This window comes from Plectropomus leopardus, chromosome 9 (assembly GCF_026936395.1).
Source record: "Plectropomus leopardus strain MGB_pleo_1.0 chromosome 9, ASM2693639v1, whole genome shotgun sequence".
In the NCBI taxonomy this organism is placed as follows: Eukaryota; Metazoa; Chordata; class Actinopteri; order Perciformes; family Serranidae; genus Plectropomus; species Plectropomus leopardus.
The window spans coordinates 8,026,007-8,042,014 of NC_142184.1; the positions used below are offsets into that span (position 1 = coordinate 8,026,007).

General features: G+C 36.0%; 1 protein-coding gene across 1 annotated transcript; it reads right to left on the bottom strand.

The window, feature by feature from the left end:
* Positions 1-2: 2 nt before the first annotated feature.
* On the bottom strand, positions 3-13,258 carry cd63 (CD63 molecule). The gene is made up of 8 exons (XM_042491693.2): positions 13,107-13,258; positions 12,250-12,335; positions 4,862-5,050; positions 4,671-4,745; positions 3,926-4,024; positions 3,582-3,725; positions 1,222-1,305; positions 3-449 (listed from the first exon to the last, which is right to left on the bottom strand). Exons 2-8 carry the CDS (start codon positions 12,313-12,315, stop codon positions 384-386), a joined length of 723 nt encoding a protein of 240 aa, XP_042347627.1. The 5' UTR covers positions 12,316-12,335; positions 13,107-13,258; the 3' UTR covers positions 3-383.
* Positions 13,259-16,008: the final 2,750 nt, after the last annotated feature.

Genomic DNA, 16,008 nt, shown 5'->3' on the forward strand with positions numbered 1-16,008 from the left:
CATTAGTTTCCCCTGTTTTTATTTACAATTTTCAAATTTCAGACAGAATTTAAAGAGTCTTTAATAAAAGCAGACTCTAGGAACCAGCAAAACATAAAAACCGATCTTAAGTCTCTTAACATGAGTAAAGTTTAAGATGTTAGAATCCCTCACAACCAGCAAGAAAAAATGCTGACAACAATTTGGACATTCATCTTTCCTACAGTTTCCTAAGTACAGTTTCAAAGCAGAGACATCAACCTAAGAAAATATAATCCAAAATCAAAACAAGTGAAAATATATTGTTCTGTGCATTATATCTGAAGTATAGGATGAACATATTAAAAGTTTCCAAATGAAGCTCCTAATCGGGGCGACACGAGCTACTCAGGTGTGGAGCTGAATCACATGACTTCGTAGCCGCTGCGGATGCCTCTCATCAACACGCAGGCGAACACGATGCCCAAAATCTGTAAAACAATCACATACAAGAGGGAGAGGTTAACGGATGTTTATAACAGATTTTTTTTCCGTGCCTGCAATAAAAATAGATTTTTTTAATGATGTATAAAATAGCTTTTATTTCCATCCTATAACAGTTTAATAAGCAAGATAAAAACCCCACACATGAAAATAATGTAATAAAAAATAAGATTTCGTTGGTAACTTTTATGAAAATAACTTTGTCAACAGTGGGGGGTGCGGCCGACAAGACACTCGAGCGGCTCTGTAACCATAGTAACTCACTCACGCTGTGCTGCTGTCATTATCCGTTATTTATTTTTCACTTTGAGAAGATGCACTTGTGGCGTGAGAGTGTGTGAAATGTGTCAGTTGTTACTCTTAAGTGTCAAAGTTACTATATTCATATTTTTTGCACGTCACACCGCTGCTCCGTAAACACCAGATCCTATTAGAGGACATCCCATGTCAACAGTTGACCTGAAATCAATCAGACTGATTTCAATCAGATTTAGAAAAAAATGTGCATGTAAATGCAGCTACTGTTTAAAGGCCTTAAGAGATTCCTCGGCTCTGATTGGTCTGTCTGTCTCATGCACTTTTGTGTCGGTGTGACACTTTCAGCAAATAAGACAAAGTTATTTTTATAAGTTACCAGCTGTAACTTTAAAATGACAAAGTAAAATAATTCTAATAGGTTAATTTTAGCAGCAAAGATAAACTGATAAGGAGTTCTTCATGTCTGGTAACAGTAACGTCTCTTTTATTGATGTCACGTACCTGCAGGAAAGCAATGACCAGAGCTGCGACTATCACCCAAAGGAGGTTTTTCTTCAGTAAAGCCTCAAAGGAGTCGTGGCAACCCTACGACAACAAAAGAAAGTTAGATTTCATATGAACATTTCACTGGTTGAGTGTTATGTGAAACCTGTTGACTCTTTGTCAAACACTGACTTCTTACTAACGTTCGTGTTTTGTTGACTTTGGAGTCATTTCCTCTTCGTCTTAAGTCCCACACACCCTGAAAGCTCTTTGACCTTAAAGCCCAATATGTAAAAAAGTATTGAGGAGGCAACCCTGTTTCATGAATTCGATATGCATATTTGATTAAGGTGACAAAATACAAAAATGACCTTGAAGAGAAGTTGTCACACCAAATAAGGAAATACTTGATCAATAATTTGTTACACGGTCTTCGTTATCTATAGTTTAGGGTGAGAGATGTTTTTACAAGCACCTGTGTGGGGACTCGCTAAACACACAAACTGTAGGTGTGTGTGTGTGTGTGTAGGTGTGTGTGTGTGTGTGTGTGTACCTATTTGGCACAAAGCACCATCATAATCCCACTGGAGTCATGTTTCTGTCTAATATTTACATTCTGTTCAGCTCCGGTTTGGTCTAAACTAACTATTGTCTCTGTAGCTCAGTTGATGTTTGACCTTTTAAAGCAACGAGTCTTAAACTTTGTCGGCTGTTTGGTGTCAAACGTGTAGATGATGGTGAGTTTACATATCGGAGGTTTTTGCTGCTGCCTCTGCAAAGCAGAAATGAAGAGTTGGGTCATAATTCTCTGTATGTTTGTCACAATGTTCAGCCTCTTTCTCTTCACACTGCTCTTTGATGCTTTCGCAGGTCTGATGCCGAGAACGTGTTGATGAGACGTATGAAAGGCTCCTCAGCTGTTTCAGATTGCCAAAAGCACTGCTTTAAAAACTTTTTTTTTTAATTTTAATTACAGTGTCCTTCTGAGCAGTGGTGGAATTTAACTAAGTGCATTTAATCAAGTACTGTACTAAAGTACAAATCTGATGTACTTGATTACTTTAAACTCAAAGTTATTTTACAAATTAAGATTTCTGCACACAGACTGTATGAAAATACACAAGCGCAGCTGAAACAATTGGTCAATTCATCAGCTAACTTTTTATTTAATAATTGTAAGTCTGCAAAAACATTTCATGATTCCAGTTTCTCAAATACGAGGATTTGTTGGCTTTCCTCTTAATTATTTTAATTTATTAGATTGATTTAAAAATTTCTGCATGAGTACTTTTACTTTAAATACTTATATACATTTCCCCGGTTGTACTTACATACTTTTACGAACGTTTTCATTGCAGGAACTTACTAGTAACAGATTATTTATACAGTGTGGTATTAGTGTTTAAGAAGTTTATTAGTTGTTAAAAGGATCTGAGCACTTCTTCTCCCACTGCTGCTGACACAACATTTAAAGTATCACAAATGTTTTGCCATCACATGTTTACTTTGTTGAAGTTTATGTAACATTATGTCCATTGCAGATGCTTTTCTTGCAGCCTTTTTTGGTGGCATCTCTCCCATTCCTGGGCATGTGCCAGAGTTTGCACATGGCACAACACGAACGACACGTTTCCTCTAAATGATGTGAAACTGTGCGTCAGCGGTGTCAACCAATCAGCAGCATTTTGTATTAAAAAGCAAATAGATAGGTAGATCTTTACATATTGTACAACGTTTTTAATTTCACACTTGTTTAGACAAAGTGAAAGTATGTTTCCAAGGTTGATACAGTCCCTTTGAGTGGAATTTAATTAAACCCTGCTGTATTAAAAGACACAGTGCTTATGTAACACAACAGCCTGCTCAACGCACCACCGTTTCTGTTTGAAAAAATTTTTTTATCGGAGCTAAACACAGCCCTGCTCTTATATAGGTGTGACCTATGCTGATAAGTTTCTTATGATCAAGTGGGATTCATCATTTAGTACATCTGGGTAAGAGCAGATTTTGATTGCTTACGATTGTACGAAGAGAAATTTAAGAAAATATTGCTGGATGAGGCCCAGTGTTGCTATATCATTGTTTGTCATCATATCGTTTTTCATCTGTAAAATGCCCTGCATACATTATTTAAATATGTATAAGGATTCTTTTAAAACATCAAGTATCAGTGTGGACTGGGCTCAGTCATTTGCATTATGTGACTTTATTTTGATAGGGATGGTATGTATGTATCTATGTATGTATTTAATCCTGTGTCACTCTCCTACAGCACAATCGGAGCTGTAATAAGTTTCTGCTATTGCAAACATTTCCTCCTGCTGCTGCTTCACATGAAATCGTTCAGCTGTGTTTTGTGTTAAGCAGTCACAGTTTACCTTCTGGTGCACTTTGGCGGCGTCTGTCATGGCTCCGACTCCACATTTTGGAGAGACTTTGATGCAGCATGAGTCAGGCACCGTCTTTCCATCAGGGCCAAAGTTTCTCCAGTCAGAGGAGCTGTTCCCACCGCAGCATTTCAACTGCAAGTGAGTCAAATGAAAAACATTTCATGTGGATGCATCAGCAATGCACAGTAAAAGGATGTACCTTGTGTCAACAGATGGTGCGAAGAAAAACAGTGTCACACTGTGCAGCGCAGACCAACAGGATGCAGCAGTGTTATGTGAAGGTGTTGTCGGACTGAGTAAACAGTGACACTGAGAATTTACACTGAACTCACATCCTCCTGCAGTTTATCCACGCTCTTTTGGAAATCAGCTGTGCCGTTCTTGTAGCTGTTTATCATGTCAGTGAGACTGTCCTCGACGACAGCTGAGAGCTAGAGGGGAGACACAACATGGAAGTTAAAGCAAACCTGCAGAGTCTAACATGCTGTAATCAGGGTTCCTGCAGCTGAAGGCAAGGTAGAGTTAATACCTTTAAAGACTTTTTTATGCCACTCAGAATTAAGTTTGACACCAATTTTCTACTAACCAAAACTGAAGAAGGACAATTTTATTTTGTCCAAATGTTAATTGTGACATATTTTTTTTGTCCAGTGAAAAGTAAGTCAAATGTCTGGAAAAAACCCCAACCCCCCTTAGAGTTAAACACACAAAAGATGATCAACATATAACAATATCATAAAAGTATGTGTTGATTTACCAACAGAAGTGGGAAATATCTGCTGTTTCTGGATGGTTTTTCTGGTGATTTTGTGTTCTACTGCTTTGATTACCATCATGACGAGTTTAAGAAGAGGAATTTATTCAATTATTCAATGAAAACATAGATGTTACCAAATATGTAGAGATTTCACTACACAACGTCAGAAAAAAACTATTCATAAAATCAAACTTTCCATGTCTGAGCATTTTTAAGACTTCTAAAGGATTAGATGAATAAATTAAATGCCTTTTAAGACTTTTTAAGGATCCGTGGGAACCCTGACTGTGACACAAAAATCTGTGAAATTCTGCACTCACTTTGTTTCTGTAGATGTATCCGGCGATGGCAGCTGCGATCTCAATAAGAATGATCAGAAAGAGAAGGATGGCAAACTGGGGGAAATAATATATATTTAAGTTATTTACATGAACACATTTTCTGTCCTGCAAAGTCAATTAAACCTTTTTGTTTATCTGTAGTTCAGCAGATACTACACTATGTGAATTACCGTGGTAACCATGCAGTAATTCTCCTTCCAGGCACCGCAGCAACCGAAGAAAGAGATGAAGAAAATCACCACGCCGACTGCGATGAGTAGGATGGGCACTCCTGAGGCCGACGCATCACGGATCTTTAAGGTGTTGTGCAAACCCACTTGAACCAGGATTCCCACAATAATCAGTGCTAGGCCACATAACTGCAAGAAAGAAAAGGCAGGGTTGGTTTGACGTAGAAATGTTCCAAATATTATTATTGTTTTGTCTTTCCTATATAGATTTTGATACCTGAACTTGTGCATGAGCTAATACCAAGTACCGATCTGATACCATTGAGTAAAAATTTACAAATGAACAACTGTAAAAATTGTTACATGGTTTAGATGATTATTTTATTTACATTATTACAATCCCATTTTTCCCAAAATCAAAGAAAAGTTAGATTTTAGGCCCACAATCTCTTTCCAAAATGTCCAAACTAATGGAAAAAATATGTGCATGGTCCGCTGAAACCGGTCCACACTCCCTCCAGCAGGTGTCTAAGGAAATTTTTTAAATGTTGGTGTCTGAATTAAATTGATTTTTAATTTTATATCCCAAACTGCTCAATCTGAGCTTATTCATTAGATGTTTCTAGTGTGCGAAAGTGGAGTCGTGATGCCAGTTGCTCTGTGAGGCTTTACTGAGATAACCACTAACATCAGGACATGCAAATATGTTCTCAGTAACAATGCTAACATGCTGAGTGTATAATATTCATCATGTTTATGATCTCAGTTTTAAGAGTTAGCATGATAACATTTGCTAATTAGCACTACAGTACGCTGACAGGAATGCCATTACTTAGAAATTTGGACCTGATGATGGAAATTAAAAATCAGGGGATCACCAAAGTAGAATTCATCTTCTGGGGACCATGAATGTTTGTACATTTCATGACAAGCTATTTCATCGTCCAGTTCAGTCAGCACCAAAATGGCGAACTGAATAAGTGACCAGCTTTACCGTCCATTGAGCCAAACTCACTATTGGAAATGTTAAACTTGGTAAGTAAAACCACATAAATGTAGCTGTATGAATGTCAAACTGATACATTTCTATTCTATTATTTAGTCACGAAACAACAAATATTCACTTGCTAATAAAATTCAAACCTGTATAAACACCTCACTTTGTCTAAATGATTAGGTGCTTATTCTAAACAGATGAAAGGAAATTGCAACAGTTTTCACTTCCCTATGCAGCCAATGTGAAACGATCAGATGATAAAAAAGTGCTATTTACGAGTCACTGCTGTGGGTCGGATGACGAGAGCACCTCGTGAGATCTTTTACAAATACCGTACGGATGGACCATTTGACCGCCATCAACTGGGGTCAACTCGCCAAAGTTAACGTCGCGTCCTTTAGTTTGACTGCAGATGGTACACTCAGTGTAGATATGACTGTGGTGGGATCAATCTTAGGACAGAAAGGGTTTAACTACTGGAGCTGAAACTATTAGTTAATAAAAAAATATGTATAAGATTTATTTTATGGGCCAAATGATTAATTAAGAAAATAACAGGGAGATTAATTAAATAGGAAAATAATCTTAAATTGCAGCCCCATTCAACTCCACCGTGACTCCACCGTGTCTGAGCATTTGTTTTTTTTTTTGGATCTGCAGCCGGAAAACTAACATCAGATTTACGAGCTTAAAGACTCCCTTTAACAAGCCGAACTGTACAAAGTGCAGAAGGGCTCATAATTTGTACATATTTGTACATAAACACTGACTATGAGGCTTTGAACAGCATCCTACGTGATGACACATCAGCGATTAACACATGAAGACAGAAGGAGAAGAAAAAAACTTTCCACAAGGCAGGAAATACAAAAAAAAACATTAATCAGTTTGGAAAATCAAGTGACTCTGACTTTAAACTTGTGTCATTGATTGTGACTTCACTATAATGTTGCAATGAGCTTAACGTTCGTTAAAACAGAGCCTCCACTAATGTTTATTTTCCCTATTGTTCGGAAATTATTACATTCTTATTTTCTCCATTGACTGTTTAGCCTAGAAAAGTGTGTAAAAAATTGGGGATCAACCAATATTGTTTTTTTCAGGGACGATAATTAACCCGATTATTAGTAATTAATGAGACAGATAACCATTATTTGGAACCGATATGCATTTACCATGAAAATAAAAATCTTTCTTTCAATATTTAGAATTTAGAAAATAACTAAATCCAACACAAAACTTTGCTTAAATGCCTTTAGCAAATGTTTAGTCAAAATTGAGACTTTCAACATCAAATACAGCAAGTTCCCAGCAACTTTTTAAAAAAAGTTAAGTGACATTTTTAAGAAGAAATGAATAAATAATAAAAGCTCCCTGAGATTTCACAAAGTAAACGTTCCTTTCATGCTATGACTTTCTTTGCAATTTTTAATAATTAATTTTATAAACGATAATTAAAATAAAATACCGATACAGATAACTGGCAAAATGTCAAAAATCTGTCTCAATAATCTGCCAGGCTGGTGACAAAATCCTACTTCCTATGTCTGAACATTTTAAGCCTTTTAAAAGATTAGTTTAAGTCAATTTCATACCAGTTAAAGCCTTTTTTTCTTTAGATTAATGGATTCATTGCATTTTTAGACTTTTTAAGGCTCCGCGGGAACCCTGGATAAAACTCAAATTTGTGATGTCATGAAGTGTAAAGTCTGGACCTGGTCTATAGATAACAAATGGGAGACTAATTTTGTTGACCCACACTTTGTTTGTTCTCTTTTTTACACCCAAATGAGCTTTATTGTATTGCAGTATTCTCAGTCCTGAAACAGAAAACGCATAAACTCAGAACATCCCCTGGCTGCTCTCACTGTCGTATTGGACCATTTATTGTCTATGAAGCAGCTCCAGACTTAATGACATCACAAGTTTGACTTTTGACACCCTGGTTTTTGGTTAGGAAGAAAATGATTCATGTTTACTAATATTTTTGGAGCATCGACTCTTATGACCGTAGGAATCATGTGAATTTTGTAAAATGGGCAAAGCTCCCTTTAAATAATTTCAAATTAATATTATCTTGTTTGACTTATAAATTACTTCAGCTCGTTAATACATAGTCAAAGAGGCGGCTTTATCCTTTCTAATGCTTTTATGATCATTTGTGGGTCAGACTGAGTTAATTTATCGATCTTATCACTTTAACTTTATGTCACCAAGCAAAAACAAACACGTCCTGACAGGACGCAGAACAGGATTAAGTCATAAATTCAGCTCAAGGTTATTAGCTTCTCTATGGCAGTTTTTAATTAACATTAAAAAGCCGTACAGTCAGTTTTCTGTTAACAAATCAACAGCAGCACTAAGATCAACAACTCCCAGCAAAACTGGTCTGATTACTAATTTCAAGTAAAATTACATGGTAAAAAACTAAATGTTTACACTGGAGTCTGTCAGTGCTTTATTAACGTCAGACGACTATCAGCCCAGTTGGTTGTGTGTTATCCATATTAAGCCCTCTCTGCAGTGAGGCCCTCTCCTTTTTGGCAACACCAAAGTAAATATTTGAGCATGAGTCAAATAAGTGGCTAATGGCTGAGCTAGGAAAACATAAAAGGAGTGAACAGCTCAGGCAAACAGGGCAGAGACAAAAGACATGAGAGAGAAAAGAGAATACTATAAAATAAGTAGAGACTATCCATCAAAGCCATCAGACCTGCTTAAAACTAATGTGGGCGGGGGGTTACTAATTCCTACTTCCAGCACCCGAGTATTCAAACTCGGCCTTCAATGTGATCTCAAATACACATTTGCAAAGTTTTGTGGCTACATCTTACGCAGTTACTACTGCAGTGACGAAGTACGTCCACAGACAGACATATAAACACTTTGCAAAATACTCACAAAATGAGAGATCACATTTTGGCGTGATGACACAGACTCACAAAACGACTTGTAATGTAGTTCAAAGCAGATATAAGTATATTTTTACTTGTTTATTAACCCTTTAACACCTGAATCGACATCTTTCTTGCGCTGCATTCAGATGCCTTTGATTAGTATTTAATACTTCTGAAACCTAAGAAAATTAGTTTGATTTCTTCAAAAAAGGAAAGGAAAAACATAATGAACAACTTGGCGAGACACGTCCTGCAAAAAGCAAAAAAGGGAGGAAAAAAATTATAATTGGGGATTATTAGATTTAAAAAAAACACAAACAAGAAAAATATTCAAAAAACTGAATGTATAATTCTCTTACATTTAAAATTATGTTGCAGAAAATATAGGAAAAAAAAGTCTAGCACATTCTTTCCTAGCAATTTTCTTGTTTTTTTTGTATGTTTTTTTGTGCATTTTTTGTGCTTATTCATGTAACTTTTTACTAATTTCTTGCACATTTTTGGGCATTTCTTTGTTAAGTTGCTCATCACCCTATTCCCATGTTTTTTTTTTTATAAAAAAAATCAAGCCACTATGCTCAGCATCCCGATGGCTGGTACTGTTTTCCCCTTGAGTGTGTGTGTCATCACGGCTGTAGCAGAAACTGCCACAGAAGTTGTTTTAATTCCTTTGTCAGGTGTTTATGTCTGACAGTGGACAGATTTTTATCAGCATGATAATGTTGCAGCTGTGCAAGACGCAGTCACGAAACTTTACAGGTCTGTTTATGCTGAGATCAAAAGTAAGGCGAAGCTCGAAGGTGTGTCGTCTGAGCAAGAGAGGAGCAGTCGAGGGCTCGGAGGTGTTGCCCCCCCGCTGACAGTGTGACAGTGATCTCTCATTTTTAATAATACAGCTGTGTTTTACTGCATTATCAGTCATCATCTGTTATTTACCAGCCAAAAAACATAAATAAACAACAACAAATAAACTTTTATCTGCTTAAAACTACAGTATAATGTGTAAAAATGTGCATTTCATCACTACAAAGTGCTAAACGGACAAAAAATAGGTGAAGATGTCACTCTGGCATTTTTTTTTTTAATTGAAAGAATAAATAATTTTTGTTTTTGGTTACATATATCTTGAGAAACAAAGATTATTTCACACAAATTTTCTCAGTTAATAACCAAAAAAGAATAAGCCAAACCCCAAGATTTAGTTTTACTGATCCTATATAAGCCAAAAGTTGACCCAAATATCAGCAAAATAAAATAAATATATAGTTAAAAAAAAGCCAATTATTATTTTACATTATAATAATGTAAATTTTACTTCATAATCTGTAAACATTTTACATTATTACATTAATACATTAAAAAATTAATAAGGTACCAGATTGCTTTAACCCTTCATTTAAAGGCATTGTACAAATATTTTTTTTTTGCATGTTATTAATGTACAGTATTTGTAAATAATTAAAATAAATAATAAGTTCCTCTGTAGAGACATATTTTTTTAGTATTACTACGTCCGACGCTTTTATTAATCATTAATCAATCAATCATCAATCATCTGGTCATGCACCAGCCACCGCATTAATATTTCAGTTATTGCTCAATTAGATTAGTCTATAAAGTGTTGGAGATCAGTAAAAAACACCAGAGTGATGTCCTTATTTCTTGTTATGTCCAACAAGCAGATACTCAGCTTAATGCAACACAACAAACAAAAAACAATAGTGAAACTAATAGTTAATTTCAGTCCTATAAATGTGCACAAAGTAAGTAGAGCGGATAAAACACGCGCGTCACTCTGTACTTCCTCCCTCGTGTGAGATGATTATCAGTGTTTCCCTCGGCGCTGCTGAGTTCACTGTGTAATGCTTTAAGTGGCATTGTGTCACTGAAGGAGAGGTAGAAAAAGTACAGTGTCGATGTGGACGACGGGTCACATGACGCGGTTACACTGAAATCTGGTCATAAGATTCACATTCCATCATCACCACGTCTCGCTCCACAGCCCTCAAACACACAATGTATCAACTGCAAACAGGTGACATCCAGGAAGCGTTCAGGTTAATCCAGGATATTTGAGAAGAGTGTCCTCCTGTGTGTGTTCTTCCATGCTTTCATGGCTATTAAACAAACACTTCTATCAGACAAACGCGGGCCGTGAGTGAGCGTTCAGGTGGAATAAATTAAGAGGGTATGTCACAGGTTGTGTGTTTGCTCATCAGCTGATTTTACAGATGATTACATGGTGTGTGTTGGGATAACACGACCAGGGCTCCCGCTCAAAGTCACGAGGGTTGGCAAAAAGGAGAAATGCCACATAACTAGTTCATATTTCAGACTGCCAAAAAGATAACGCTCATCACAATAGACAAAATAACCTAGCTTTAGTTCCTGTTCGCTTCTTCATCGCTTCAATTTAGGCCTAAACAAGCTACTGCAGCACCGAAAAATGCAATAATTTCCTGAAAATGATTCAAGGTCTGAAAATGCAATAAAATGTGCACTTAATTTGACTGAAAATGTAATAAAGTGTAATAAATTGTTCTGACTGATACTGTTATCACATATTTACCAATAATGTCATACCTTTCAGGTGGGTCTTTTTTTCAAAACAAATTATTTAATAAAATGTCAATTAAAAAAAGTGTGCAATAGAGGCAAAACACTCACCTGACCTGAACCTATGACATTTCTGCATTCAAAAAGGGTTTTAAATTAAATTTGAAATGAAGAAAAAAGTTGGCCTGATACTTTAAAGGTAGAAACTTACTGACTTTCACTCAATTGCACTTAAACGGGTTATAAAAAAAGGCCTCACCAAAAGACTTTTTACACCTTTATTGATTTCTTTTTTAATAAGGCAAAGTTAGCATTAGGGGTCAACTGATATTGGTTTTCAGGGCCGATACTGATACTGATTATTAGTAGTTAATGAGACCAATAACAGATATTTGGAACTGTTATGCATTTACATAAAACTGAAATCTTTCTGTCATTATCAAGAATCTGGAATCTAACAAACTCCGACACCAAACTTTGTTTAAATGCCTTTGCAAATGTTTAATCAAAACTGAGACTTAAACAACATATACGGCAAACCTTTTTAACTAATTAATTTAATCAGAGATAATTAAACTAAATGCCCATACAAATAATCTGCAAAACCCCAAATATGGGCCTGGATTATTGTCCAGGCCGATAATCTGTCGACCCCTAGTTAGCATCGCTTTGTACTGTGCAAAAAGTTATTACAATAACAGTTAGGACTTTTTATTACATTATTGGTCAGTTTAATAAATTATTGGGTTATTGGGATTTTATGACATTTTCAACCAAGTTTAGTGCAAACTTGTGTATTAAAATGTTATTACATTTTCAGGAAATTCTTATATTATTGGGTGCTCCCTTCACTTCTCAGTAACATTACGCTTAGATCTGCATCCACTTTGCTTTCTTTCCATAGTAAACATTAAAAGAGGTGGTTGGCTGCTACTCACCCAGAAAATGAAGTTGAAAATGAAGAGCAGGTACTTGACACATTTCATTCCCCCCTCTACACCCATGGCTGACGGCGATCTGTTTCCTGGATTTAAAAAATGTGAACAAACTTTGTTAGATTCACTATTTTAAGGCAGAGTTTTGTGAACATTGCATCAGCTGAAATATGATCAGCAGCATTTGCGTGGAAAACATGAGTCATTTCATTTCACAATAAAAAAGAAAATCTTGACCTGTGAACTGGACAGCTGTTAGAAACTTTTTTAGACTTTATGTTTTTTATCAAAAACTTTAGTGGACCCCACGTGTCCCCGTTGTTTGACTCATTTATTTACACCCAAGGCGATGGCATACATTCAAAATATAATTAAAAGACAAATCAAAGTTTATAGCCACCAGATTTTTTTTTATTACTTTATGTAAACAATAATTAGGCCTTAAAAGAAAGGCAGGGCTTTTCCTTAAATTCTACTTAACAAATCTGTTTAGGCCGTTAAAACACATCGTCGGGGCCCTGAAGAAAGTGCCGTTTTGAGGAAGAAGCGGAGCCCAGCCCAGACCGTTAATCAACGCTAATAGTTTACAACAATATCGGCTTTGTCCGCGTAATTACATCAACCTGAGCGACATTTCTCTTATTGAATTTGTTAGAGTTTCTAACTAAGTTAGTCTTGAGTAAACACAAACACACAAAAAAACGTTTCCACCATGACTATGAAGCTGAAAAACATCCTTTTGTCTTTGTGAAGATCGTTTAAACGGTCTTTAACAAGCTAGGTTCAAACGCCATAAACGGAAAAAAACGGTTAGCATCAACAGATAAAACAGGATATTTCGGAGTTGTTTTTAGGTTTACCTTTCAGATGAAGTTTTTAAAATCTTCCGATGAGAGGCGAAGACGACAATGTGTTGAAGTTTAGGAGTGACTTGTGCTGTTATAGTCCCTCCTCCCTCGGCTCACTCACTCCCACCTCCTTCACGTCTCCCTTTATTGTCCATAACTTTATGCTGCCTTCAGGGTCTGCTCGTTAAACACACAACTCCCACCAAAAAACTCCCACTGCGGCTCCTCTGGTGGTCAGCAAAACAATTTAACCCTGTCAAGGCTTATTTTTCGCGCTTTTCATTCTTTATTTTATATTTATATATAATTTTGGCCGTGTTCATGCATATGGCATACATTTTGATAACATTGTGAATTTTTGTTTACTATTGGTATTTGAAGCTGAGCTCTTATAGGGGAGACTGGGGGCAATTGTAACATCTCAAAATGCAACATGCAGAAATAAGATAAAATCATGAAACTCGTAACGCACATAGTCTGTGATGAAGAACAAACTGATTTCTCATACTTCTCAGTTTTTCTGCCAAGACTCATTTTTGTGGCACAAAAGTATTTTTTTTTTATCAACAGTACTTTCTTCTTACTGTCTTTATCTTTAATGTATTTGGATTTAAATTTATATAGTTTAGATGACCATTTTGTTGTTCAAAATTTGATATTTTTGTGAAATATTCATCTCAAGATAAAATAACAACGTAGTTCAAATATTTGTTACTTTTTTCATAATAATAACAATGTAATCACTTCAAGGGTAAAATCCTGAGTAATGTTATAGTTATGAAAAACAAGAGAACTTAAATTTGACCAAAAACTCATTGTTATTTTACACTGAAATAATTAGCAGCAAAGTACTTACACTAAAGTAATAATTACAGTTTTTCCAGCAATTTGACTTTATTAAAGGGTTAAGTCTTAATTTCCAAATGCCTCATAGATCCGTTCAGTCATAACCTCTTGATAAGAACAAATTTTGGATTGCCAGATTATGAAAAATCCCATTGTGAAACGTGATTTTTTGTACAAGTCTTCACCTACTGTATATCCAGTCCCCCATCCCCTAAAACAGAGACACTTTTTAGTAATGATTGTGATTCCTTGACATTCACAGGAAATGAGACACTATGTGAAAGACGTATAGGAAACCCAATTTCTTAACTTTTTCCTCTTTTACAGGCTGAGTAACTTCCTCACACTGCTGAATAACTGTCTCCTTGAGCAACATGTTCAGAGAATTCGTGTGACACCCAATTTTTTGTCACAAATCAGGAAACTTTAAAATGAGTGTTGCATTGACAGTGTGCTTCACTTTTAAGACAGAAGTTATTTTGACTCTGAGGCATCGTTACTCCATAATGTATGGTACGTTAAGGTCTGAACGAAGTGAACTTGTGGCTCAAAGTTGTTGTCATGTGGTGAAAGTCACAAGTCTTTTCTAAACTATGGAAGAATTCATTATTCAAAGTTCACATTTTTATGGCGTGAGAGCGACTCCGCTCTGTTTTCCACCAATTCACAAACCCCAATTCGAAAGTTGAGACGTGTAAAACGTAAATAAAAACAGAATACAATGATTTGTGTATCCTTTTCAACCTTTATTCATTTGAATACACTACAAAGACAAGATATTTAATGTTCAAACTGATAAACTTTTTTTTTTGCAAGTAATATTCACTCATTTTGAATTTGATGCCTGCATCATGTAACACAAAGGTAAACATTGTGTTACATGACCTTTCCGTTTAACAACCCCCAATAAGTGTTTGGGAACTCAGGACACTAATTGTTCATTCATGTTGTTTCCGTTTGAACATTAAATATCTTATCTTTGTGGTTTATTCAGTTGAATATAGGTTGAAAAGGATTCGCAAATCATTGTATTCTGTTTTAATTTATGTTTTACACAATGTCCCAGCTTCACCGGAAGTGGTATTTGTAGACACATTGATGTAAATAAACATGGGTTTTTTTGTTTGCATGTTTGTTTGCAGTGTTCTCTATATAGAGCGTATGCTCTAGAATATCAGCAGGGACCTCTGACTCACGCTGCATTTTTCTCTCACATTAATGCTGATAAAGTGAATGCAGTGGACAAAGTTTTTGACCTTAGTTGGTCTCACAAGCGTATCAAAAAGCAAACACCTGACTGACCCACATCCCTGAGCACACCATAATGGACTGATTGTATCTGCTTACTGTAAACATCTCACGGCATAGTTTTAGTCATGCTCAGGTAATTAATTTGAAATAACTTTTTCATTTGACTAGTTTATGAAGCAGGTAGGGACAAATGTGAGTGCTGTGGTTGGTTTCTGTGACTCATATGTAGCAGAAGGTTCAGTTTAATCCTCCTGTAAAGTGTGAGACCACAATGATAACGCAGCTAAAATGCAACGTAATGCGGTTAAAACATTTGTACACTGTGAACACCACATGGAGCCGTATGGTTCCCTGTATAAAGAGACTGAAAGTCTACAGCCATGCTAGCAGTGGTGTGAGAAGTATTCCCATCTTTTACTTAAGTAAATGTACCACTACGACCCTGTGGAAATACTCTGTTACAAGAAATAGCTCCACATCGAGAATGGTACTTCAGTAAAACTTCATGTATAATCAGGAAAATGCACTTTAAGTATTAAAAGTAAAAGTACCCAGACATTTCTGTCACAGCAGCTGTGGACACATATATATTTAGGATATATGGGCATGCACTGACAATGGCCCCTTTGTCATTGGTTTATTGGTTTTTCTGTGTCAGTGGCCTTTTAGGGTCGGAGTTCGTGTATAGTTTTTTGTTTGTCTTTTTAAGTATTCATGTTCTTAAAGCTCAACATAAGATAAAATAAAATGTTTATTTGTTTGTCTGACAAAGCTCTCAATGTCTCACATTGATGGAATGTCTTCTGAGTGTCCACAA

Coding starts and splice junctions, on each gene's coding strand:
- cd63 (XM_042491693.2), bottom strand. CDS start 12,315: ATGGGTGTAGAGGGGGGAATGAAATGTGTCAAGTACCTGCTCTTCATT. Junction 3,726..3,925: donor TGGATAAACTGCAGGAGGAT/GTGAGTTCAGTG, acceptor ACTCACTTGCAG/TTGAAATGCTGCGGTGGGAA. Junction 450..1,221: donor TGGTCATTGCTTTCCTGCAG/GTACGTGACATC, acceptor ATTGTTTTACAG/ATTTTGGGCATCGTGTTCGC.